General features: G+C 38.9%; 1 protein-coding gene across 4 annotated transcripts in view; it reads right to left on the bottom strand.

Moving 5' to 3' along the window:
- ABCC4 (ATP binding cassette subfamily C member 4) overlaps nucleotides 1-26794 on the bottom strand; it is a 150524-nt gene that overhangs the window by 13154 nt on the left and 110576 nt on the right. For all 4 annotated transcript variants that reach the window (XM_040538662.1, XM_040538672.1, XM_040538681.1 and 1 more), the window contains 5 exons: nucleotides 25297-25488; nucleotides 20770-20925; nucleotides 16480-16569; nucleotides 15863-16035; nucleotides 8709-8814 (listed from right to left, as the gene is read on the bottom strand). In XM_040538662.1, the coding sequence (XP_040394596.1) occupies nucleotides 8709-8814; nucleotides 15863-16035; nucleotides 16480-16569; nucleotides 20770-20925; nucleotides 25297-25488 (717 nt within the window). The remainder of the gene's footprint in view (nucleotides 1-8708; nucleotides 8815-15862; nucleotides 16036-16479; nucleotides 16570-20769; nucleotides 20926-25296; nucleotides 25489-26794) is intronic.

Raw genomic sequence — 26794 nt, 5'->3', positions numbered from 1 at the left:
TGAATTATTATTTTCAACCTTTCCAAATATTTCACCTTAGCAGAGTTTCACTTTGCTGTAACAACATTGTCTGCCCTTGGTCTCTGAGATTTGACATGTGCCCCTGTCTCACAGAAAAGGCAATTTCAGACATCTTGTTCAGCAACCAGAAGCAGTGTATTTCTTTAAACTGAAATTATTCTTCAGCTAACACTTAGAGAAAATCTAGCATGTAACACTGGCTGGTAAATTGTTCTATATATGAGTTATCTTTACTTTTCTCACAGAGGCTTAAAATCTACCCTTCTGTTTTTCTTCATCAGATTGCACACCACTGTAAGCTGACTGGAATGTTGCGGGGAAAAAATACCAATTATGTATGTAGTAATGAGTCTTATTCTGCTGATAATCATTTGATATTAAATCCTTCTGTATCTTGTTGGAGGAAAGAAACCTGTTAACCAGTCACTGCAAATATTTTTTGTGCTGTTCAGTCACCTCAAAACATCTGATACACCAGTGCGAGTTCAACCTTTCCCTTAGAGAGGGCGAAGAGACCTCATGCCACTTCTTACCAACAGCTCTACATGCTGACAAAACTCTTCCTTGGTCAATCGGTAATGACTGCTTCCAACACCGTAAAGCCACATTTCTCAACCTGGATTGCGGAATGGCTCAAACATGGCCATGAAGTGATAGAAGATATATTCCTGCTTAAGAAAACCCACTCTCTAATAAAGCTTTTGAGGGTCATAGGAAGTCAGATAAATAACAAAGATATTGTAGTTTTCAAAAGGCTAAGGAATATTGGTGCAGATGACCGGGCATCTCTCCTGGATTTATCAGTTTCTGTTGACAATGAACTTGTGGCTCAGCAGCCATGCACACAGTTTTACCTTATCAGAAATACTCTGCTCAAAGCATCAGCCACCAACATGTCCAGCGCTAATTTCCTTCTAAACAACAATACAGTATTTCTGAGAGAGCAAAAAATCATCCTCTGAAGATGTGTTAGCATTTCTAGTACGCTCTGCATTACATACCACTGTCTTTAAAGAAAGATGATCTGACTGTCCTGTCTTTATACTGATGGAAATACATTCACACGCAAATGCCTGACAGAATGAGAGATCAAGGTTCATCAAACATTGGCTTCACTTCCTGCAGTAATTCAAATCCAGCTCTTCATTTGAATGCTCCCAGCTGAAGTACTGCTTCAGTAATTAGTTGTTTTATTTAAGCAAAAGAAGAATCTTGTTGGGCAGCCCTCTTGAAACTGGGAGCAGCTTTTAACAACTGTCTTAAAGATGACAACATTTTGGAGAGGTGTGGCTTCAAACTGTCAAAGAGAATCAACAATGTTAGTACCTTCTCAAGATCATTGGGTTGTTGACTTCTTTTAGAGACAGCCGGGCCAGGTGTGATATTTACAGCTATCGTAGAAGTACTTTATTTCAGTTGACAACACTTGCTCATACATGGCTCATAACTAAGTATTATATGCAAACTTGGACTAAGCATCAAGATGATACCCTCTTTCAATGGTAAAGATGCATAAATTACTCAGGTTTGAAAATAAGGCGTTCACTGTTGATATTTGCTGAGGTGAATTATTGAATTCCAAGCAAGAACATGGATGGATCTGTTTTTTCCCTTCTAGTTTGCTAAATATCAACCCAGTTTCAGAGGATCTGGGAACTGTGGGAATGGGCTCTGTTCAGACTAAAAACAAAACTGATTATTACTGAAAAATCACTTGCTATCATTCAGCTCTTCCAGAAACTCTGCAAGTCTTGAGTTACCAAACGAAAGGAGAAACCTAATGGTTCCCACGGCCTTTGCCCTCCATCAGCTGTACAGATGGGTCCAACATAGTCAATAGCCAAGCAGGTACGTCGATATTATTCACATCCAGGGTCCGGTGGAATTGCCCTCAGAAGTGTCCCTAAAATATTTCACCAGCCCTTACAGTTAAGTGTTGAGACCTTTCCTAAATTATCACATTTGCTCTTTTTGAAAATCTGGACATCCAGACAATTTATCTGCCACCGTACAGAATACATATACACAAACAATGTTTTGGTAGGATACAGGTATTCATTTATCCTAGACCAAGTATTCTTCCCCTATCCCTGTGCAAAGCATCTCAGCTAGCACCATTAACTTCAATCTTCTGCTCCACACCAGTCCCCTTCTATGACTTCTGTGACCACCTTTCATGTTCTTACTGTCACATCTCTTAACTCAGGAGACTTTGGTCCGCACCAGCTGGGATTTTTCTTAAGTTGAATTATAAAAAAAGTAATAACATTTAGTTCTAATATTCCTTAGTCTGTATTTGAGCCTCTCAAGACAGAGGCTCAGTCAGAAATGAAGTTATGTTAGTGTTTGTTCCTTCTGAATAATGAGAACAGGTGCACAAATGTGAATGTAGCAACTTTACTGTGGATTACTGGATTCAGATCCACAGGCACTTTACGGTTACAGTGAAGAATTTGGTACTTAAGTATCTTCAGAGATTTGATTCCTAGTTTTGAAAATTTGGGTTCCATTCAAAACATTGTCATCCATGAAGCTTCCGTGTATTCTTTTAACAGAACTGACTTCAATAGCACAAAAATAACATCCACTAATATTTTATCAGACTCAGGATACTGGGCTAATGTAAGGTTAAAACCCCTTTTGGCTTCTGTGCTACAGAACAAAAAATTTATCAGTTTAATACACTTCCAGATCTCCTACTCTAGAATGCGGAGGGACTGAACAATAGCTCTGAATGCAGCTCTAACTTTTTCTACTTTTCAGAAAGCTTCATGTTTAACCATCCGAGGCTCCAGGAATACCTGTGGTCTTGTCCATTGGCCTGCCTTAGACATTTTGTCCATTTGAGAGTCTGTATGTGACAGCAGTTAGCTCTCCACCGAAGGAAGTCCTACATAGACATACTTAGGATGAGAACATCAACACTAATGGTAACACACAGTTTTCACAAAGAACTGTTCTACAGCTGGGACTACAAATTTCTGTATCTCATAACTTACTAATCCCCTAAAGAGAATGTCTAAGATTTACTGTAAAGCATATTCATCTTCCCGTGTTGATACTTAAACAAGTAGCAAAAAAAGCCAAGAGAAGAGCCAACAGAGCACAGCATTTATAGCTTTAACTCAGTAATATCAATTTTAGTCTAACACCAGCACCTTTCTACATTCTCCACACGTCCATCTGAAGATGGGCCACTGGAGAACAGTTCACATGAAGGTTACCAGTAGGGCAGCTTGGGCTCTTGAACTCTTTCAAGAGCTCTGCTCCTACCTGGGCTGCAGATTCAGACTCCCCCAAGCTTATTCTCTGTTGTCAGCTGCACAGAGTTGTGTCTAGCTGTAGGTGACTCCCCTATCACTATGCAAACTGCCCAGATGTCCCTGCAGTTTCCCCTTTCCCTTCAAGGTGTTTTTGCCTGATTTCAGTGAACTGATTTGCCCTGCTGCAGTTAGATGTCTACGGTGTGTTTTATACACAGTGCCTGATTTATGAGGCTCAGATGTTCCACCACGGTAAATGTAATGTAACGTCAGAAAAATGGGAACAGCTGAATGAGGGAGGTGTACCAGAGAGATGTGGGAAGTAATTTTCCATCGACCAAAAAAAAGAACTCAAGCCTGGCTGTGAAGTACATTGTACTGTTATCCTGAATATTAGTCATTTCAGTATGCAACCACAACAGGTTTTCCCATAAATAAATCAAATCTCTTCCCATGGTTCTCTTCCTCAAAAACTTCCAATTTGAATGAGTTTTTAATTACTAGATCAAGTTCTGCTTGCATAAAGAGTTTCCATTTCAAAGAAGCATTACACTGATATGAAAAATCTCTGTGGAGAAACATCCTTGTCATTGGGAAATGCACAAGTTCTGGCTACTTTAAGACTTTCCTATAGGAAGACCACAGAATGGTATATAGAGCAAACAACTGCATGAGACTCTTGGCAGATGCATTCACTATGTCCCTGAGTGAGCCTCAATTTCTGTATGCCTCTACTTTCCCCCCCATCTCTAAAAATACAGTTTCTAAAAAGTATTTCTCAACCTGAAGAAGGAAGCAGGGAAGAGGGGGAGGAATGGGTGATGGGGATTTTACGAGATCCCACTGGAAGTCTTGGGAGTGGTGCCTCCCAGCTGCCCCAGGCTACTCCTGGCTGGGTTCACTGAGCTGCAGATGCAATTTAGGTAAAAGGCCCTCGCCCTCTAAGGTGAGGAAAGGACAAGGAAGCAGCTGTTGTGGTGGTGGGGAAGCCACGTGGAATGAGGGGCTACTGGAGCAAGCCTGAACTGAGCTTTTGCCAGGATTTGCCTTCATAACAAGAGGCAACTGTGGTACTTCTCCTGTCCTCCCCCTCTACCAGGGAGAAGGATGTCTGCCTGTGCCAAATGGCTAAAATTGGATGCTGCAAGCACCTGATGGGAGGAGATACAACTTGGGTTCTCAAACAAATGGGGAAAAACGAGTGAGAAAATGTCCTATGAGACTCTTGAGGAGCACGGGAGAAAAAAAAAAAAAAGAAGTTTGAAAACCACTGGATTATAATTTTATGGCAGCATTATTTGATGGCCTGACTTAACAAGTCTTTCCAACTTTGGTTCCAAAGATTGTATGGATACTTCCCTATCTCACCCAGGTGTTTGAAGTTTAATTAATTAATGTTTGTAAAGAGCGTTACAATTTCCAGATGAAAGGTCCCATGCAAGTGCAATGTAGTATTACTCATTGAGGTGATTGGGTTAGAGAGTATCACATTACACAATACAGCTCTTCCCTCAATGATTTTATGCGTTTGAAGTTCTGATAAAATGTATTTATCACTGAGACAGATATAATGGAAATACTCTTAAGGCGTGACCTGGATTATGAAACCAGAGGTATGGTTTTGGGAATGGAACAAACGAGAATTAAAACAACTCCTGAGGCCAGATTTGTCTACAGTTGTATAAAACGTATTCTGTTCTTCCTTTTTTTTCCTATTCCAGTAGGCTTTCTTCTCTTCTAAAATAGAACTGGTTATTACAATGGGTGTGAGCAGACATGCAACAGTTCACGTTCAGTTCCTATTTCCATACTCATCCAACTTGACATTTTCTCATGACTTTCTAAAAATTATTTTCTGTTCTCATTTTTTTTTTAATGTTTAAATTAACCCTAACGATGAACATTTTCTTTTTGGAAAGTTCTACTTTAACCAGCAATTAAATCAAATTACTTCAAAAGCATGTGGACAATGTCAAACTGAAGACTGTAGTCAATATGCTTAAGGCAAGGATGACAATCAAGGGGATCCAGATGTAGACAGGCTAAAAGAATAGGTTACCAGGAACTTCAGGACACTGAAACAGGTCAGATGAATGTCCTGAAAAGGACGTTCAAAGACCTGAATCTGGAATGCACATACCCCTCAAAGCAATACCAGTAAGTGCCTGGGCAACAGCTCTGCTGAAAAGGAGCTGGGGTCCTGAGAGATGGCAGGCTAAAAAAGAGTCAACCGGTATGCCATGGGTATCAGTGTATTAACACCCTCTTTCCCCTAAAACAAGAAAGATGAGGATAAATTGGTGTGAGTTTGAAACAGGGTCACCAGGGTGGTCAGGGCCCTGGAGCACTTGCCCTGTGAGAAGAGGCTGGCAAAGCAGCATTTGTTCATCCTGGAGAAGAGATGACTTCAGGGGACTGAACAGCAATCTTCCCATACCTACAACAAAGTTACTCAGAAGAAAGAGCCAGGCTCTTTAGTGAGATGTACAGTGGGGAAACAAGAAACATTTGCCATAAACTGAGGGGAGGGTTCAACTGGATATAAGGAAGAAAAGATTTCATGGCAGATAATCAAGCATTGGGGCAGATTGCCCAGACAGGCTGTGGAATCTCCACCTTTTGAGGTTTTCAAGACCCAACTGGGTAAGCCCTGAGCAACCTGATCTGAAATTGTACTAGAGACCTCCTGTGGTCCATTCCAATCTGAATGATTCAGTGGGGAGGGAGGGAAATCCTAGTTTATGCTCAGGTTACGTACACTTGTTCAGGAATGGGCTTGGACTTGTGACCAAGTCAAGAAAGCTGAATAGGTCTGCTCAAAATTTATATGACAAATGAGTTCACTCATTGTTTGTCAAAAGACAATATTAATATGTTAATATTCTAACTATGACGTTCCATCTTTGTTCTTCTTCACTCATTTTCTATCCAACTTACCAGGACAGCCAGTAACAGAGATTTGGAACAGCTTACAAATGAAGGCATTATTACTTCTAGAAGTCTCAGTTAAAGAAGAAACAAACCCAAAAGTTTTAATAACACATGATAATGGAAGAACAATGCACTTCAGTTGGGGCATTTTTACTGCACAAAGTTAATTTTGCGAATTACTAAAACACATAATTTTGAGAGGACAAATTTTAAAATACGCAGCTTTTTTTTAGCTGAGTCTGCTGAATTTTCCTGATATTTAGGTAAATTATTATTTTTCCATGAATGCTGTTTTTATTGTTAATGGCACTCATTAATTGTTTGTTCTCTAGAGGAATATTCTTGTTCCTTGTGTTTTTAACACACATTTTTCATACTCTTCCAAAATTCTGTTTATTTCCACTAGGAGTTATATGCCTGAGTAAACCAAGTAATTAAAAAGCATAACAAAAGCACACCTGCCACAACTCTGATCATTCTAAGTATGTTGTAATATTTCTGATTTGTTTGGAAGCAGAATCAATAACTCTGAATAAGGATGTCAAGAAAACCAGCTTGTTAATGGGTCAACATGCCAGTTTCCTTCTTTTTTCTGCCTAACGCTTCTCACTCTCCTCTCACCCCTAAAACTACAGAAATCTGTAAGAAGATCAAAACAAAGCAATGTAAAAAAATGAAAAATATTTAAGTTACTAATGACTGTGGATCCTTAAGGTATATTTTCATGAAATCTCTTCTTTAATATACTCTAAAGAGATCAAAGCCATTCCATGAAGACTGTATTAGACAATGTATGAACATAAATGGACTTTTAAGAAAGTAGGAATCTTTAATAGTGGCTAAACTGAAAAACATAAGGTCAAAAATAAGATACTGGCTCTAAAAATTCAACAGAGTAGTTATACCATTGGCAATAATACCAAACAGTTTGGGGAGAAGAGTGATTTACAATTTTAATGCCTAATTCAAATGATTTTAGCAAAAACAGTACATAAGAACATCTAGTTTTCATTTCAACTGCATGATTTTAAAGGTAATACTAAGAAAACATCTTCATGGAAAGAGTATTCTGTGCATAACATGTTAATTGTAGTTAATGAACCAAAACCCACAGAAATCCCTTTGGACAGCTAACAAACACACACAGCCATTAATTAGGTCACAGTTGTTTCCTCACAAGTCTTTTGTTCACTTTAGTTGTAGAGAACACCAACATATCCATTAGACTTGTGGGGAGGTATTCACCAGTGAAGAAAATATTTATTTATTATACCTTAAATGCTTGCAATTATACAACTTATTATGGCAGTTCTGCTGGTTTCTCTCTTTGTACATAAACTATGATCACTCAGTTCACAATCTGCTCTATTCTATTCTTCAGAATACCACTCACCTCAGTAGATCCAATTGTTTCATTTTGCATACTTTGGGCAACCATTGTACCTCAATCACAGATTTTAAAATGTTTTGGGCATCCAATTAGAAAAAAAAAAGTCACTGAAAGAATTAACAAGCTTCATTTTAACATAACAAAAGCTTCATAAATATTTTAGGGTTACCATTGAGAGGATAAGGGTAACTTCTGCTTGAAGCACAGCTAAATTTGAGTTGCACTCATGAACATGCTTTGCCCACTATGTCAGTCACTTCATTAACTGACTCTGAAGAAAATGTTTCCAGTGGGCTCCTGTTCCTGCTGCAGAAAATTCAAAAATGCAGACTGCACATCATTTCAAGGACATAAACCAGCCTGATTTCCTGAGAGCCTATGAAAGACCACTGCCTTTATGAAAATAATCAGCAAGAATTTTTTATTTTCTATGTGTGCACAATACATTATGGGGCAGGCTTGATGGCAGAGAGAGGGTTTCACAGTGGCAGAGAGTATCACTGCTCTGTTGGGAACAAAGATGGCAGAGGCTGCTGGATTGGTAGTGCTTCATCTTTTCTGTTTGAACCTTGCTTTAGAAAGCTGGCCATGTTCATTACCTCACCAGTCTAGTTCCACTTCTTCCACCACCACCCTTGCCCCAGGGCAGCTGCTGCCTCCTTACCACCACGTCTCCTGCCCCAGAACCTCTACCACTTCCTTCTCACACATCCCACACCACTAACTATTGTCACTGCCTCCCTCAGCCCACCGAGACTGAATTAATAAACCTGACTGAATCCAGCTGACTCTGTCCAGAGCCACTTGGGTGTGTCCTCACTAATACTGGCAGAGCTTATTTGCTCAAGTCTGCTGGTGCACCTTACCTACAATGTGTTTATGCCTTGCAGGTTGGAAACCACAGTGCCAGAAAACGTAAGCAGTCTTTTCAGGTCATTACTTCTACAGTTTTATGATTTGCCAATCACAGTAAGTAGGATAAGTAGGGTAAGTCTAAAATACAACAAACTTCTGCCCATTTCTGGATCAAAAGTTAGCTGAATAAATACAATTATTCATTTTCAGTAAAAGAAAAACGAAGAATTTAAGCAGTTAACTCTTACCATAATCTGGTCACTGTCAATAATGGTGTTCAAGCGGTGTGCAATGGTCAGCACTGTGCACTGAGCAAACTTTTCACGGATCGTCTTTTGAATGAACTCATCTGTTCTGAAACACAGAAAGAGTAGTGCGGACAAAAATAAGATGCTTGCATGGATAAGTGAATGACAGGCAAGTTTTATGACTTCATCATAACTGTATATCAGGAAATATTCTTATGAAGTCATGGTAGTGCTTCCTCCTCTCGTTATATTACATGACTTAGAGGCTTATCATGAAACATGGCTCCAAAAGCTATCCAGTAATGGTTAAGGAGGAAAGAATTTCTTCTTAGAAGCAGAGCAATAGGTTTCACTTCAAGAGACTAAATTCCCAGGCTTCGATTACAGAAGCAACATTCCTATTAGCAGGGTTAGATATTCCTACAGATTTCTACACCAAAATTCAACTGTCATTTTCTTTTAAGTTTAGATTGTGCTAGCAATGAAGAAAAGATAAATATCCTTCAATGCAAATGAATTGAACACAAGACAGCCCCTAACCAAGGTTCTTGATTTCAACTGCAAAAGGGGATTAAATCACAGAGCTGGTTGGTAAATGAAACTAGAACTAGAGTAGCTCAAGAACTTCAATACAGAATGTCATACTCCATAAATTAAAAGTATTAACTGCCACAGAACCCAAGGAAAGGGATAAAAGCTTTCAAGTTAAGAGCCTCAGCCTACTATATGAATTAGCCACCTAAGAAAGGGTATCAGGTAGAAACATCAGACTTGTAAAGAATGAAAATTAAGCTAGAGCACAGACACTGAAGTACAGTGTTAATGTGAAAATGTCACAAGTTAAGCTGAGAACCCTGAAAAGGAAATGTAATTGTACTGAAAGATAGAAAAGACACTAAAATATTCTTTAGTTGTATAAACAAGTACTAAGGCAAAAGACCAGCAATAATGATAAAACTGGAGATTACTCAAGAAGCTAAATGTACAGGAGAAGCATTGACACCACCTAACTTAAAGCACTGCAGTAAGGCTTAAATTTGGAAATCTACATAGTCCACTTTAGAATCAATGAAAAGAGGAAAGGAATGGCTGGAAGGTGAATTAGAGCACCTGAATTAGGCAGCCATCAGGTGATGAATGCCCTCTACAGGCACCTGACAGCCCACAATGCAGAGGAAGCCTTAGCTCCCAACCTGGACACAACGCCAGGCCAGGTGACTATGCAAATATTGTGCATCAGCCATCAAAAAAATGATGAGTGGCAACAGTGGAGAAAAAGGCAGTGTGGGAATGCAGGTACAGAAGTTAAAATTCTTTTCCAAGATAAAAGGAAGACACAAACAGTTCAAAATATACTGGGGTTAATGGGACCAGGGAAGCTGCAGCTTAGAATTGAGGTGTGTGAAGGCACGAGTCTCATTTCCAGTATTTCTACTGAAACAATATATTGCACTTTTATATGATGACTGGAGAATAATAAATGCTGTACGTAGAGTTAAAACAAGACAAAGGAGATGCATTTGCATAAACTGATATGTTCAGGGAGCCATATTAGCTTCAACCAGCTGCTTGCAAAGCCTCAAACTGTTAAAAGTAACCTGAAAATCAAATACAATAGAACAAGATTCAAGCAAAGCATGTCTTCCTGTGACAAATTATGATTTTTTAGATAGGAATAGTACTCTACAGTGAATCTGTCTGTACATGATAAATATTTGACATTGCCTCGTTAGTTAAGCAAAAAGAATTGTTCTGTTGCCACTATGTCAGGAGGCACTAACAATAAAAAGGGGGCAAATATAACTTTGGAAGAACAGGATGACTTGGAGAAATGGAGTAACCACTAAGTTTCTACAGCAGAAAGCACAACTTTGTGCTTCTAAGGACTGATCAGAACTTCTGTTACAAACTCTTGAAGCAATTGGCATGACAAAGGAAAAGACAGATCACTGCAGATTACAGGATAAATCATCAGGGAGAAGGAAGACAAACAGTTAAGTAAGAGTTCCCGTGAAAGCTTACTGGAGATAGAAATATTTAAACTCTGTCATGAGCTGAAGATGATTCTTTAGACAGGAGTTCAGTCTTTGCCTAAATTCTTAGTGCAGCCTGGACCACCAGACAGGTTTGGAATCTAGCAGACTCTTTCCTTGACCATCTACCATATCTACTGCTAACAACTTTTTAGCAACAACGCTCACTAAGGAAATGAGAGGACCAGGTTCTTGGCCTCAGTCTGAGATAGCCTGGTCTTTATGCTCCTACTTCCTAAGAGAAGAGACAGGAAAGATTTAGGAAAATCCTTCTCCTCTGCTCAGGGCTGGTGAGGCTACACCTGCAGTACTTGCGTCAAGTTCTGAGTTCCCCAGCACAAGAGAGACATGGATATACTGCGAGAAGTCCAACAAAGGAGCATAAAGATGACTAAAGGACTGGAGCATCTCTCCTATGGCTGAGAGAGATGGGACTGTTTGGCCTGGAGAAGAGGAGGCTCAGGGCAGGATCCTATCAGTATCTGCATATACCTGAATGGAGGGTGCAAAGATGGAGCCAGGCTCTTTTTAGGTTGCCCTGTGACAGGACGAGGCAATAGGCACAAACTGCAACACAGGAGGCTCCATCAGAGTATCAAGAAACACTTGTTTTTTTCAACTGTGCAGGTGACTGAGCGCTGGAACAGGTCACCCAGAGAGGTAGGAGAATCTCCCTCCTTGGAGATCTTCAAAAGCCACCTGGACATGGTCCTGGGCAACCTGCTCTAAGTGGCCCTGCTTGAGCTGGGGTTAGACCAGATGGCCTCCAGAGGTGCCTTCCAACCTCAACCATCCTCTGATTCTGCAACCAAAGAACATGGTGGGAGGTATGTATTTCACAACTCCTGCTTTTGAACCAAGGCCGCTGTGCAATCAGGGAAAGGGACAGGAGGAGAAGTCATGACAGATTTCTTCAGCCCTGTGTGTTAACAGTCTCCTTAAGGAAAGGAAGTTGTGCATCCTTAACACTCCACTAGCATGTGCATGGTTCAGATCACAGCAATACCAGTGCTTTCACCCCATTGTTAACGCATATACATATTTTTTGCTGTCTTCTCAGCGCTACCTCAATGACCTCGCTACTATTTATTTCAACAGAGAAAATCAGGGCCACACATGATAACACTCAGTAGGGAAGAGGCTTATATAGACAGCAGGATGCATTCTCTGCAATGGTTAGAGATAGTCTACACTGAATAGAAAAATGGAAACAAAAGCTTCAATACTACCTGGAATAATGTAAAGAAAACCTTTTTCTTTCCCAATAGTCAAGCTCAAGGTGAGGTTTCCTGCAGAGCTACTGAGGAGCACAGAGAATTGTAGCTTGCTCAGGAATTTTGAAAATAACTTTTAAAAGAGCTCAAAACAATTTTCAACTCTCAGGTTATTCCTACTGTTATCTCAGGAGAATGCATACTCCTTGAACATCTCTGTTCTCTATATTCATTTATTATACCTGCCTTTAATACATGCATTCCTTATAGCACCATCCCTTCCTGCATTTAAAATTGAAAACATTTCTCATCCTTTTACAGATACTATCAATCTATTATCTTAAACAAATATTTCTTGAATATAAACTTATCCCTCACAAGGAACTGCTGGTCGTATTGTGGATGCAACAAACGTTCTAAAATGAGACTATAATCACAAAAAGACAATACAGCTCAATCTTCAAATATCACAGTATGAAATCTCATGTAGGTATCTCCACTGGCAGACCCAGACCAGATCCTCTCTAAGGTTCATGGTAGATCTTGAAGTATAGTTTTTAGGGAGGCAGGCAGAAGCCCTGTCACTAACCTCCAGAGTACCTTGGAGAGAAGGTAGGAAAGGCAAGAAAATCTAAGACTAACTATGAAATGGAACTGCATGCAGAATTAAGTGCTGACAGGGTGCAGAGACTATGTTACATGCCAGTTAGAGCTGTCTACCCTCCAGAAAAGTGCCAAAGGAAGCAGAACTTCTGTCCTTTTTTGAGGGCACAGATTGTAGGCACCTTCAGGCTGCCAACCCACACTGATAAAATGGCCAAGCAAGTGCCAAGGGATTCCATCGTCCACTTCAGTGGATCAAACCCCATAATCTTTCAGGCACATTATAAACCAAAGATACAACCTGAATACCAAACCAGGGCTGCTGGATGACAAAAGCTCAACCCTAATCTGATAGTATGAAAATGGGAACCACGATACTCCCCATTACAAAGAACAATACAGTAAGAAAGCACAGAATGGTGATATGGCTGTCGCACTGGCACCATGGATTGGGGATCTAAGAGCAGGTTTCACAGCAACCCAAGATCTGGTATATCCTGAATTAGTTGATTGTGTAAAAAGAAAACTGGCTGAAGAGCAAGAATAAATACAGTCTGAGTGTAAAGCAACTGAGCTGCTTGAAAGAAACATTGGATAAGTCATTATCTTCAGCTTAATGTCCTCCTGGGATTGTCCTGGAAGCATATCTCTCACTACACTATTCCTGAGTGGCCTCGGAGAAAGCAACACTTGATGATAACTTCTCCAAAAGAGAAACGAGTACAGATACCAATTAGATGCAACAGAAAGTTAAACCTTACAAGGTTAAACCGACTAATGAACTGAACTATGTGCAATGACTGTTTTTAACCACGGTCAATAAACAAACAGTGTAAAAATGTGATGGTGGACTGGCCCTAAAAGGTTGTGTCCTCTACAAGTAGTAAAAATACAAGTTAATAAGTATTACTGTACTCGGTACACAGAGAGCACTGAACTTAGTATTAAAGGAAAAAAAAAAAAAGAAAAAAAAAAGAAGAAAAAAAGAAAAAGCCTCAGTTACTAGGGATTTTGTTTCAATATACTACCAAAGTAACTACAGAAAGACTTTTCAGCTCTTCCACTCCAGTTTTCACACAACTTTCCAGAATCACTTAACTGCTATAAAGTTATTCCATTCTTAGGGATAAGAATTCTGGCTTCAGGACCAAAAAGATAACATCAAATTAAATGCCTGTCAGTCATCACATACAACATGCGAGCAGTCTGACTTAGGAGAACCTTCTTTATGGCAAGCTCCTCCTCTCCCTTGGAACAGCACTGACAACCCTGCAGCATGCAGAGCAGCCAGTAGCTATGAGGAGATAATAAGGGTATTTATGGGAGCTGGAAGACGTAGAAAGGAGGGAGAAAGATGCACTCCAAATTCCTTCCTTTTATTCATTTGCTCTGCTTCACTCAACAGCAAACAAGAATGGCCTAGCCAAGCTGGAGAACCATGGTGAAGGGTCTCTCAGCCCAGGGAAATGTCATATCCACTGCCTCATGCCATCTCACCCACCCCTCTCCTCCTCCCACCCTCAAACCCTGGCTTCTCACATTTGCTTCCAGGTTGAATTGAAGGAGGGACATGGTTGCAGCAGCAGTTGAGGTAAAGAGATCAAGAGCCAGAACAACAGAAAAAGAAATAATATCTCCAGAGCCGGCGGCAGCTCCCCATGGTTTCCTATCCCAGGTGCTTGATATGATGTGTGCTTGCCGCCAGGCTAGAGACAAAGGTGCCAGGTATGGGGGTTGTGCATCAGAAGAGGAGGAGGTTTTCTTTACATGCCAAAAATGCCTCCCTAACTGCTCAGTTAAGCAACACACATCAGCATTTCCTGATGAACGTCCTATCAGATTGCACAGCTGAAAAATACTTTGCTCTAGTTTTAGCAACACATTAAGGAAAAGGTAATAATGACTGTAATGCAAACTGAATTCAAAGGAGAAGTTCCAAGTTATTATTTTTATTGTTATGCCTAGAGTTGATACAAACAAACATTTACCTTATTATAATATATATTGCAGCGCACATTAATCAAGATCAATTAAATGGATAGTGCAAGTTGAGAACACACACGTTAGACGCCAAAATAGGGAGGATGAGTAAGATGGTATTAAATTTCCACAGCTATGATTAATCACAGTTAATCTATCAGTGCTTAGACAAAAATAAACTAATAGTCAAAAAAGAAAAAAAAAAGTGAAAAAAAAAAAAAAAAAAAAAAAGAACCAACCTCTGAGAAGGGAAAACACTTCTCTAAAGGTTTTAGAAATACACTGTTAGCTGAACTGCAAAGCTACCCTAGTGGCACCACTTCTCCCCCAAGATGTTATAAAAATGAGTCACGCCCAGATGACATACAAAATCCTTAATGCATCTGTTTGAGAGACTTGCTGTGTTATTGTCCTCTTTGGACTTTGAGTTCTCCCTCAAGCCATAGTTTGTTGGAACTATATATTGAACTCAGACTAATTGATGCAGTACGTTTGCAGTATTGTTTCCAAAATATTTCCACCAGCGTTTCAAATGTTTCAAAAATTAACAGTGGGGGTACTTAGCTATTGGAACAATTTAACAAGGGTTGTCATTGAAATTTTTTTCTATTGAGGTTGGATGTTCTTCTAGAAGTACACTCTAGTTCAAACAGGAATGAATTCAGGAAAGTTCTGCTGGTCTGCGTTATACAAGACAAAATAATGAGTGATAAATTAATACCTCCTCTAGCTTTAAACACCTCCAAATCTGTTTTGCAATTGCTGTGGTCTTTAGGATAGCTTACCTTTTTCCCCCTATTTTATCTACATTTGTATCTGAGCCATCTGAGGGGACAGCATCTCATAACCACATGGTTTTGCTTACAACCACTTGTTACCCTTCTAATTTTGCATTTTTTGGGGGGGTAGAAGAGAGAGGAAAGGGGTAGATTTTTTTTTTTTTTATTATTCATTATTTTTGCAGAGACATTTCTTCCTGTAATCAACAGAACTCAACTTAGTTTCATGGCTATTCTGATGTTACTGATCTGCATTTGCAGGGAAGTTCTTGTTGATGGCTGCAGGACGAATACATTTGGAATATTAATCTTCCTATTCGACACTGAAATCAGGGATATTCTGGGCACATATCCAGCTTATATCATCTGTTCTGGACACGAAGCTGAGCCACCCCAATATGAATAGACAGTTATGATAGGATTGTGGAAAACATAGAACAGCAATACGAACTACACGAAATACAAAGTATTTAAGTTCATCTCTACAGCACAGGTGATCATACTGAAGAAAACCAGCTCATCTTAGCATGACATTTTGTTTTTACCTTGGGTCCACATTTGCTGTTGCTTCATCAATGATAAGGATCCGATTTTTTTTTAGAACCGCTCTGGCAAGACATACCAGCTGTCTCTGACCAACACTAAAATTAGACCCAGATTCTGCCAGCTGTGTCTCCATTTTATTAGGCAGATCTTCCACAACCTCCTTCAGTTGCACCTGTTGACATGTCAACACATTGTAGGATGAGTAACTCCCTTTTAAATCAGCTATTGTACGTTTGATGACACAACAATAACTATGCAAGGTTTACCTTTTATATTCTGACACAAAATGACTAAGTGCCAAGTTGGATTACAGTGTGTCAGTTATTAGAATTCTAAAAAAGCATATTGTTAAGAATCTATTAATGTTCATTAAAACTAAGATATGAATCAAAATGTAACCAAAACATCATCCCAAGGGATAATTTTTTCATAAAAGACTTTTATAACAATATACATGTCTACACACACATGCACAAACACACACACTTACAAACACTCACACAACGCTCTATTTTTTTTTCTGTGCCCTTAACAAACCTCATGAAAACATCTAAAACCCAATGCACACAAGCGAAATGGTGTTATTTGGCTTGTAAATATAGATTTAGTAAGTCACCTCTTCCAAGGCATTCCACAGATCTTCATCAGTGTATTCATTGAAAGGGTCTAAGTTTTTCCTCATAGTTCCAGTGAATAAAACAGGCTCCTAAAACCCAATAAAATTATCATTCTGTTATAAACACAGGTTTTATATCACAATAAGTAAGCTAATAAAATAATCAGAACTAACCTACGTCAACAGTAACACAGAAACATCCTACAGCAAGCTATCTTTTATGAAATGCAGAAGGGTATTTAGCACACTGAAAAGAGAGGGCGGGAGTCAAGTGTCTGACCACCCTATGTGGAGCTGATTTCCCAAACAGGGCAGGTCTATTTGCAGATTACAGTACACAGTTATGTCGGTACTCAAGTGGGCATTTACATCCCACCGTTTTGATGCCACAAGCTATATATATACTTACACGCAATCACTGCTATCCTGGTATTGTTAATAAAAACCAGAAACTGCTGCTGTCAATGGGGTCACACTCCTAAATTATGTTTGGGCAGTTTTGAAAATTTGTGTTTACACTAAATAAAACAAGAGAGGAATTCAATTGCTCAGTGCCATCTTCATTTTCCTTTTTTTCCTTAAATTCTTCATTTCGTACCATAAAAACCCTTCAATTTTAACAACAGAGCCTAAAAGAAACAGATTTCACCATTTCAATGCAATGTTTAAATCTATACGTGTAAATGTATAACTTACACTCCCACATAAGTTCATCTATATGGCTTCAGCATTATACCAAGATTATCGAGATCTGGAGTATTGTTGGGCTAATTCAAAATAAACTAGGGAGTCAAATCAGTACAGTCACCCAATTCAGGTACCAGTGTGCATTTACCTGTGGTCGAAGCAGCCATCGTTCTCATTCAGACCAGTAACAGATGGCAGGCTGGCAAAAACTGGCAGAAATCAATGCACACTGAAAAATGTACTGTTTGAGAAGTGGGAAGATGGCTTTTGGTCCAGCATTCCCTAAGCAACAGGTCAGTAATCACTAAGGTGATTTGACAGACCAGAGAGTCATGTAGTGACACAATAAACTCCTCTTTATACTACACAAAGACAACAATAAACCAAAAGCTGTAATAGTACTAATGAGAAACGGAGACTATGTTATCAGAGTCTTGTTTAAATTGGAGAAATCTTATGCAAAATGTTTTGTTTTGTTTTTCCTCCTAAAGAATGTTTAAAGTTGTATTTGGTAATTTCAGCTTACTCTGAGACTACCCTCTGTCTTGATTGACATCCCACCTAAATCTAGTGATGGCCGGCTCCAAATGGCAGCAACAAATCAGAACAGAATTTCTACCTTAACTTATTGTCTTCACATCCAAACTATTCTGAGTGGTATAAAAGGATTAACTAAGACAGAACATGCCAAAAGCAATATAAAAGAACATATTCCTTTCTTGACATGGCACGCCAATTATTTGAAAGTATCTGTTGCGTTGGCAAAACATGTCACTAAAAACCTGTTGAATGAACAAAAGGATTTAATAAAAACATTAGCAGGCTAAACAACAGTTTTCTTCAAAAAAAACTAGAAAGTAATTTGTTTAACAATAACTATTTTAATACACCACTTGGTGTGTTTTTGAAGGTATTGTTAGGTTTATTTTCCTTTTCAATCTATTTTTATAGGTTGGTAAAATAAGCAACTGAATTTATAAAGTGTTCATAACTGTTATAAAAGTCCTAACAACAGACATGTACTGCAACAGTAGATAAGGATATTTTTTAATTATCATTTCTGACACAGATTATTATTTAAAATAGTCTGGTTTATGAGAGGAAAGTAATAAGACAAACCTGTAAATAATTGTTGTAAAAATGCTTGCAGTCAGGGAGGCAGACAACATTTGCATAGAAAAGATTTACAAACACAGCCTTCACACAGCTCTATCCAAGCAAGCAATTAGAAGCCTAAGCACATTTTTATTTCTCCAGGTATGTATTTAAGCTTACATATAAGAAAACATCAGTCTTGACTCATCACTCTAGGAATGGGTTGGTTTAGCATGCCTTATGTTATAATTTTAATGAATATCTCTCCCTGTCTTTTTTTTTTTTTTTTAAGGATTCCCACATAACTGCCTGATGTTACGTGACTATTTCTATTATTGACATTACTGTTATTAATGCACTACAAAGACAATGCTTATCACTCAACTTAGTGTAGTATAAACCTTATTCCAAACCTTCCTCCTCATCCTACCACCATCACTTCATTGTTTCACATATTTTTAGTTAAAACAAGTCTTCCCTTATGTGGAAAAGAAATGCTACCTGCTACCCTTCAGATAATTAAAACCCTTTGAGACCATGACAAAAACCCTACCACAATCTTCTACTGGATTAAATTAAGTTTTATAACCATGTGATAAACCAATGTTTGAAAAAACAAACCACCACATATAATTAAATAGTGAACTTTGAGCATCTGCTTCACTCAGCGTGTAGAAACTGTATTTGACCAGCAGCTTTCCTGTCAGCACTATTTTATTCAACTGGGTTGAATGCTTCCAAATGTAGAAATCACCTGCAATAGCTACAGATAGGGCTTTCATAGAGCTGTAGACCTTGAATGAACTGATGATCATCTATTTTCAGGAGAAAAGAACATTGTGCACGAGTGTAAAAAGAAAAAAAAAAAGAAAAGAAAAAAAAAGTCCACATAAAGTTCTCTTTAGATATGAAAAAGTGACTATTTCCACTGGGTACCTCTGCCGTGCATAAACAAATACCTCAGCATGCAGAAACAAAATGGCAGCCTGCATAAGGCAGCAATCCAAATGTTGGGGGAGTGGTGTTCTTTTTTGTTTGTTGGCCTTTTATTTTATTATTATTATTATTTTTTAATAATAGCATATCTACTTTCTGACTCCTGCTCTTTGGAAAGGACAAAAAAAAAGGCAGGTAAGCAGGGAGGCTCAGAACCGCTCTTCGTTACCATTTTTATCAGATTCTCAATTTAAAGAAAGTAATATAAACACTCTGAATGCCATCCTGCCAGCAGACTAGCAAACATTCAGATACAAAAATGGTCAAAGGATTCTAAATACAGCTCCTGTAATAAAATACAGAGATCTGAGAATTAATGCTAAACACGGCAAATGAATTCCTCTGATTTCCAGCCTACTGTTCTAGCAGGTAGATAGAACTGAGATGAATTATTTGCCAGAAAGATGACTTTGCATTTCCAACATATAAGCTTTTCCCTCTTCTTTTACTCTCCACTGGAGAGGGAGGGAGGATCACAGGAGAGATCAGAGCCCTCATGAAACATGGCAACCTGCACAGGCTCTGCCTTCAGGAAGTTTTGAGGTTATACACAACCCTTCTCTGGTTCATTGTCTCATTTGAAAGGCAGACAATAGAAGACAACACTTCTGGTCTACGGGACTTCCTGGAACATTCATTCTTCTGTTCCAACATCAGAGATGAGGCTATTCCCAATATTGTCTTGTTTTTTTCCTTCATTGCAGCCTTTCCTGCATTCAGCTTCTGAAGATCACCAAGTTTTTATTTATAGGTCATAATGACTCATCTTTCTCCCTTCCCCTGCTCTCCTCCTCTCCAGCCCTCTCCCACTAATGGGAAGGCTGTTAGCTCACTTCCAGTCGGCATACTTGCTCTTTCAAGATCTAGGCTCAGTCACTTTGTAAAGGAGTGACTACAGAGGTGAATGTGTCCCCATAAAGTCCCTTATTAAGAAAGCCTCAGCAACGCATCAGGTAGTTTCTGCCAAAGGATCAACTTTGGAGATCCTTTCAGAGGATTGCTGAAGCTTGGTGTATTCCCACCAGATTTTCTTTGCTCATTCCCAGTCACGGAGGACAGAATACTGCTAACATATATTTGCACTTATTCCAGAGGAATAGACAGGGAACAAAACTAGGAAGAAAACCTTCCAGTCCCCAAAGCTGATTCCATTTATCTTAAAATAATCAAGACTTTGTTCAAATAAGAATCAGAGAACCATAGAATATCCTGAGTTGGAAGGGGTCCACAAGGATCACGCAGTCCAACTCCTGGCTCCACACAGAACCACCTAAAAATCAAACCATATGTCTGCGAGTATGTCCATACACTTTTTGAGCTCTGCCAGGCTTGGTGCCACGATCGCTTCCCTGGGGAGCCTGTTCCAGTGCCCAACCACCCTCTCAGAATAATGCCTTGCAGAAGTTTCTCTATCTACTGAATACGGGGGTGCATGTGGAACATATCCTGGCAAAGCATTTTAAATACTACAGGGCTATAGGAAAAATGTTGATAGCAAAGTCAGTTTCTTACCTGAGGTATAATTGAAATTTTCTTCCTTAAGTCATGGAGGCCTAGCTCTGATGTCAAGTACTTATCAATCCAGATTCTTCCTTCAGGTTCAGCCAACCGAAAGAGGGCTGCTATAAGAGAGCTCTTCCCAGCTCCTGTTCTTCCCACAATTCCAACCTACAGAACAAACCAAGCTTGTACAATTAAACCAAGAGCCTTGCAGGATAAATTAATATGTCAAGCAATAGTTTTACAACATCACAGGATTTATAACAGAACAAGCACCAAATAAAACTACTTTATAATTAGCATTTTTTTTCATGAGGAAAAAACCTCCCCCCCAAATCAGCTGGGATTCAGGTGACAATTGGATCCTCAGTGATTTCTTCGATCATATCATTCAAAGGTGAAAGAAATATTTTCCTAACAAAGATTTTCTCTTAAGGTGTTGTGTTTTATTGTATAAACAAGATAAAGGAGCTCAGTGAGTAGAATAATGTGATTCAAGCTAGCCAATTTTACACTAAACCTCATTTGCTCTTTGACATTAGGCAAATCACTTCAGGCATGCATCCACTTCTCAATCCAAAAAAGGACTCTTACAAAGCATTTCAGGAGTAATTTATGAGTGCTATTCCCAATTTACATAACTAAGACTGATTTTGCTTAGTATGGTTAAGGTGAAGTTCTGTAAAGTAGTCAAGCTCTAGAGCCAAAATAAAGCTAAAACTAGCAGTAGGATTATAAACAGTATTCATGCTTCAGATAGCTTCAGTGGTGAGGAGATGAGCATTGAAACTACAAGACTGCGTGGGCAAGCTGAAATTCTTGTCTAAACATGTGAAACAGTGAATAATAAAATCATAGTGATTCAGGCTTCTATAGGTTCCCCAAGGAAAAATAAGAAACTGTGTGCAATGTGAAAAAATAATGCTTTCAGAGAACAGAGGTAGAGACAACACAAAATATGGGATTGCTAACTTTAATGACAAGGGGTAAGATCTACAAATACTTATATGAAATCAAGACTTAGGAGAAAGTAAGGCCATTAATAAGTAGGAGGAGACATATAATTAGTGGTGATTAAACACTACTTGAACAGCAAATTCTTTTTTTTTTTTAAATGTTGTCTTCAGGTGAGGGATTCTTAGAGGAAACAATGTACAGTAATCAATTGTATCATAGAAGGTGATGGGTGTAGCTCTCTACACAGATCTGATTTGGCAGGATTTGTTATTTCCTGTACTCAGTTCTAATTGCTACATTTCCAGAAAGAAATCAACCTACTGGAAAGAGTTCAGAGAAGTGCAACATAAAATTAATATGGGTTGGAGATACTGATTTTACGAGGAAGGATTTATGAGGATTAAACATGTACAATATAGCCTGGCGAAGCGATTTGGGTGCAGAAAGGAGGAAGAAACATGAAAACCTTCATGAATATACGTACAGACACCAGAGGGAATTACCCACTGCCTGAGACTCAGATGTATGCAGTAATGACTGCTGGAATGAAATTAAGCATAGGAAACATTACATTGAAGAGCAAGGAAAAACTTTCTAATAGCAAGAGACACTGACCCCAGATAAAGCAGCAGTGCCCACATTTGAGCAAAAATACACAAAACACTAAACAGGTATACTACAAGGAGCAACTTACACTGCATGATCTAAACAGCGTTTCCTACTTCTATTTTCTGCTTTGTTTCATCCAAAAATTCATTATTGTACAATTGTACATAAACTAACATTTATACAGTGCTTATTAGTAAAGATACTGCACAATATAAGCAAATCTGTTACAATAAATTATAAAATATCTTGTATTCTAAGTGATGTCAAACCAAATGATATGAAACAAAGGAAAAAGTTATGAACAGTTACACTACAGCTGAAAAAGAAAATGCTGAATGGATACAGACATACAGAGTTATAAAAACAAAAGTTCAATTGTTTCTCTGTAAATGTCAGTGATATAAAGTATTGTATTAAGAATATAAAGAAAAACATAAAAAATTGATACTTAAAATAAAAATGCAGCTGTTCTGCATATTGTCAAAATCCCACTTTCAGTTTGGCATCCAATGAAAGGACTGTGCTCTTCAGTATTTAGAAGAATCTATTTGTATTTTTGGTCCAATTGACTACAGGCTGCTGAAAATTGACATGAATTTGAAACAGCTCTCCCTATACACTTTTTTTTTTTTTTTTATACATTTTATTCTTCTGAGGTCTCTGTTCATAACCAGTGCAAACACAAGGACGGTCTGCAAATAGAAGTTCCAGCCGCCTAACAGGAATCATCTGGGCACGATTTTGTAGCCCGATGTACACCATGTGTATACACGAGAGTACACCTGCTATACTGGACTCATCATTACTCAAATGTCACTTGTACTTCAAAGTGGAGCTGAACAAAAAATGAGAGTGAGATTTACAGCACGTCAGCTACTCCTCTCAAACTGCCCTTGTTACCCCTCAGGCAACCTCCCTGAGTATCTGCGTGAACAGCTGCCATGCCGTAAATCTAGACCCTCACCCCTCCTAACTTTTTTCATGTAGCCACATCCTCAGATTTAGGATCTGTTGGGGCAAGGTGTATTTAACAGTGTTAGTCCATACTCATTCGTAAGTTGTTGAATTCAGCTAAACCCCCTAAAACAAAGACTGGTCTTTAAAAATCAAGGCTGCACATGCTAACCTTCTGCTTCAGCTACACCAGGCTGAAGAGGTTAATCACAGCTGGCTGCTGGCAGAGCTCCTTGCATGACCACCCTCTGGTCTGCCTCAGGCAGACCATGCTAGGTTAGCAAAGATGGTTCAACAGAAGGACCTTTCGAGCCTGCTTTGACCGTACGGAGATAATAAACATGCAGCTTAGGTGGCAGCTGTAAAGGCACCGTAATCCATAAGTGATCCCTTAGAAGTTATCTCCTCCATTCTTACTGCACCTACAGCCTCACAGACTTGGTGCTGGGTCAGCTATAGGAAAAACTACAACTAGGCAGAAGTTCAAATTCACTCGTTCCATCAGAGGCACTGCAGCCACCAGAAGTCTGAAGCAGCCAGGGGTTTAAGCTGGCACAACAGTTCTCACTGACAGCCACATGGGCAGAAACCCCCAGCGCATCTGGAAACCTGGTTCAGAAGAGACATTTCTCCATAATTAAAAACAATATAAGGGGCACAGATGCTTGGGAGATTTATTTTACACAGTGGCAGTCTACTGCAGTATTGTGCAAAACATCATAGAAAACAAACATGAAATTCTTGGCAATGGTTTCAAGCTGGACAAATTCACTTCAGGATGACAAAACCACAGCATAACCACTCAGCAAAAATAAATACCCCCAGTCATCCCTCCTCCTCCTGCCCCCACCAAGGACTGAATAAGACATTGTTAATATCTCTTGCTTCCGTTTTCTTTTTTATTATTATTATTTTATTTCCGTCTCTCACTAAGAAATGTAAATGTTCTTGTCTGCTATTACATTAGAGTGATATATAACAGCTGAAGAGACGGCCCATAGGCAAGAAAAGTAGACAGCAGATAAACATCTCTTTAGTTCTTCTTCTTAAACACCGTTCTTAACTCGTCAGTACCTAATTCCATGAGATTGTCTCCATGAAGCAAAGTTGGGTTGAATTCTTGTAACATGCATGTTATTAAAAAGGCCCACTTGAGGAATGAAACGGGTTTGGGACTGAATGGAAAAGCATGTTACAAGTGAGGCCAGGGCAATGATTGTAGAGAGCTGAACCACCCTCCTAGGGAAGATATCCTAATCAAAGAAGTACATGTGCATTGGAAATGTAGCAAAGCACGAATTAACACTGCAGGGCTCTAATTTAATTTTGTCTGTGGGGGAGACCTTCCCTGCAACACTCTTACAATTGGGATAGTGTCAAAACTGGGGACGAAGAGTCAAATTTGCAGAGGAGGAAGAATTTTATTTCTATGTTTCTTTTGGCTACCAATCTAATTAACGGCAACAGTTAATTGGATTGGTAGCCGACAGGAACTGAAATAAAATCCTCAATTCTAAAGTTATGCAACTGATTTGTGTTTCTTTCTTCTCTCTTCCATTCTGGGCTCTGTGCAAGAACATGTACATTCCTCATTTTCAATTGTGTCTGCTCACCTTGTGTGCCGACATCCTTCACTCCATGTATGCTTCCTCTACTGAATTCCCGATTTCCTAATGCAGCTCCATTTGCTTTGGATTTGAACACCTGGGGTTTTGTTGGTATTTTGAATGTCTGCCACTTTTTGATGAAACCCAAATTTTATCAGAAAGTTATTTTATGTTTAACCCTTTGTTTTGATACTTAGAAATGTCATGTTCACAGATGCATTTATGCTACATTTACAGGAAATCAATAGGCTCCAACTTCTGTTATTAAATATGACTACGACTTATTTTTTAAAATAACACTTATCTGATTTCCTAACATCCATTTCTTTTATAATGTATTTTTATAACAGTTTCTTTTCAATGATCATATTTGCTTAATTTCTGTAATAGGCAAAGACAGCCATATACATACCTTTTCTTTTGGTTTAATTACAACAGATAAATGCCTTAACACCAAAGGTCCATCTAGACTGTAAGTGAAGTTAACATTTTCAAATGCTATCATTCCTTGACTTGGCCATTCAGGTGGTGGGTGCTTGTTGGTTTCCCAAGGGGCTTCTTTTTCAAGATCTGTGTATTCCATTACTCTTTCTACTGATATCATCTAAGGGGAAGAAAGAAGACAGGTATCTACAAATTTCAGTTTATTGCACATACACTGCATACATATATATATATACATATATGTATGTATGTACATGGATTTTGACAGCAAAGATTCAATGTAAATTTTTCCAGAGTTTTTTTTTTCAGGTACAGATAGAACTGCTTGGTACTGTCCTATACTTACTTTATACTACTGAAGGAAAAGAAAGAATGAATTTCATGTCTTACTACAGACTCCAATCTATCATGATACATAAATCCATACATAAGCATGAATTTCTAATCAGTGGGATAAATTACAATTTTAAGTATGTGCATAATTGTTAAGAAATTTAAGCTATGATAGTTATCTGTCAGTCCTGACTAAGATGACACCATTTCACTGTGTGTTAGGAAGACAGAGCTAGAAATGAAACTGCCATATGAACTACAGGCAGATCCATGATGGCTACTAGCATCAAGTTACCAGCTTCATTTTCCCTTTTTTGTCTTCCTCATTACCACTGCACTAACCCGTAGCAAATCTTTTTAGTATGTTTGTCACAAGCAATTCCAAAATCCAAGATAGTTTTCACCGTATCATTGCCTTAATATGCAGCAAAACTTGTTTTCCTGAGCATTTTAAACCAGATAGGAAGGAAGTGCAGTATTTGCTGCTGTCCCTAGTCTTGTGGGAGGGATGAGAAACAGAAATTGAGCTATCTAGACACTTTTTCATCTCCCTCAGGAAAATAACAGAAGTTCTGTTTAGGCTCTGGTGCGCATCCCTCACCCATACATCTATTCTGTACAATTCTTTTTACTTAACTGTAACCACACACAGGTGTATTCTGAAAAGGCCATTATAAAGACATCTAGTAGGCTTACATTGCCTGGAGTGGCTTTAAGGCCAGAAGTCACCGGGCAATGAGTTCATAGAATCACAGAATCATAGAACAGCTTGGGTGGAAGGGATCTTAAAGACCATCTAGTTCCAACCCCTCTATCGTGGGGGGAAGGATGCAATCCACTAGATCAGGTTGCCCAGGGTCTCATCCAACCTGGCCTTGAACACCTCCAGCGATGGGGCATCCACAACTTCTCTGGACAACCTGTGCCAGTGCCTCAACAACCTCTGAGTGCAGAATTTCCTCCTAACATCTAATTGAAATCTCCCCTCTTAGTTTAAAACCATTCCCCCTTGTCCTGCCATTGTCTGACTGAGCAAAAAGTTGCTCTCCATCTTGTTTATAAGCGCCCTTTAAGTATTGAAAAGTTGCAATAAGGTCACCCCAGAGCCTTCTCTTCTCCAGGCTGAACATCCC

The sequence above is a fragment of the Cygnus olor genome, chromosome 1 (genome assembly GCF_009769625.2).
Source record: "Cygnus olor isolate bCygOlo1 chromosome 1, bCygOlo1.pri.v2, whole genome shotgun sequence".
Taxonomy (NCBI): Eukaryota; Metazoa; Chordata; class Aves; order Anseriformes; family Anatidae; genus Cygnus; species Cygnus olor.
Note: the sequence above shows the minus strand (reverse complement) of the source record. Positions and strands in the feature narration are given on the sequence as shown.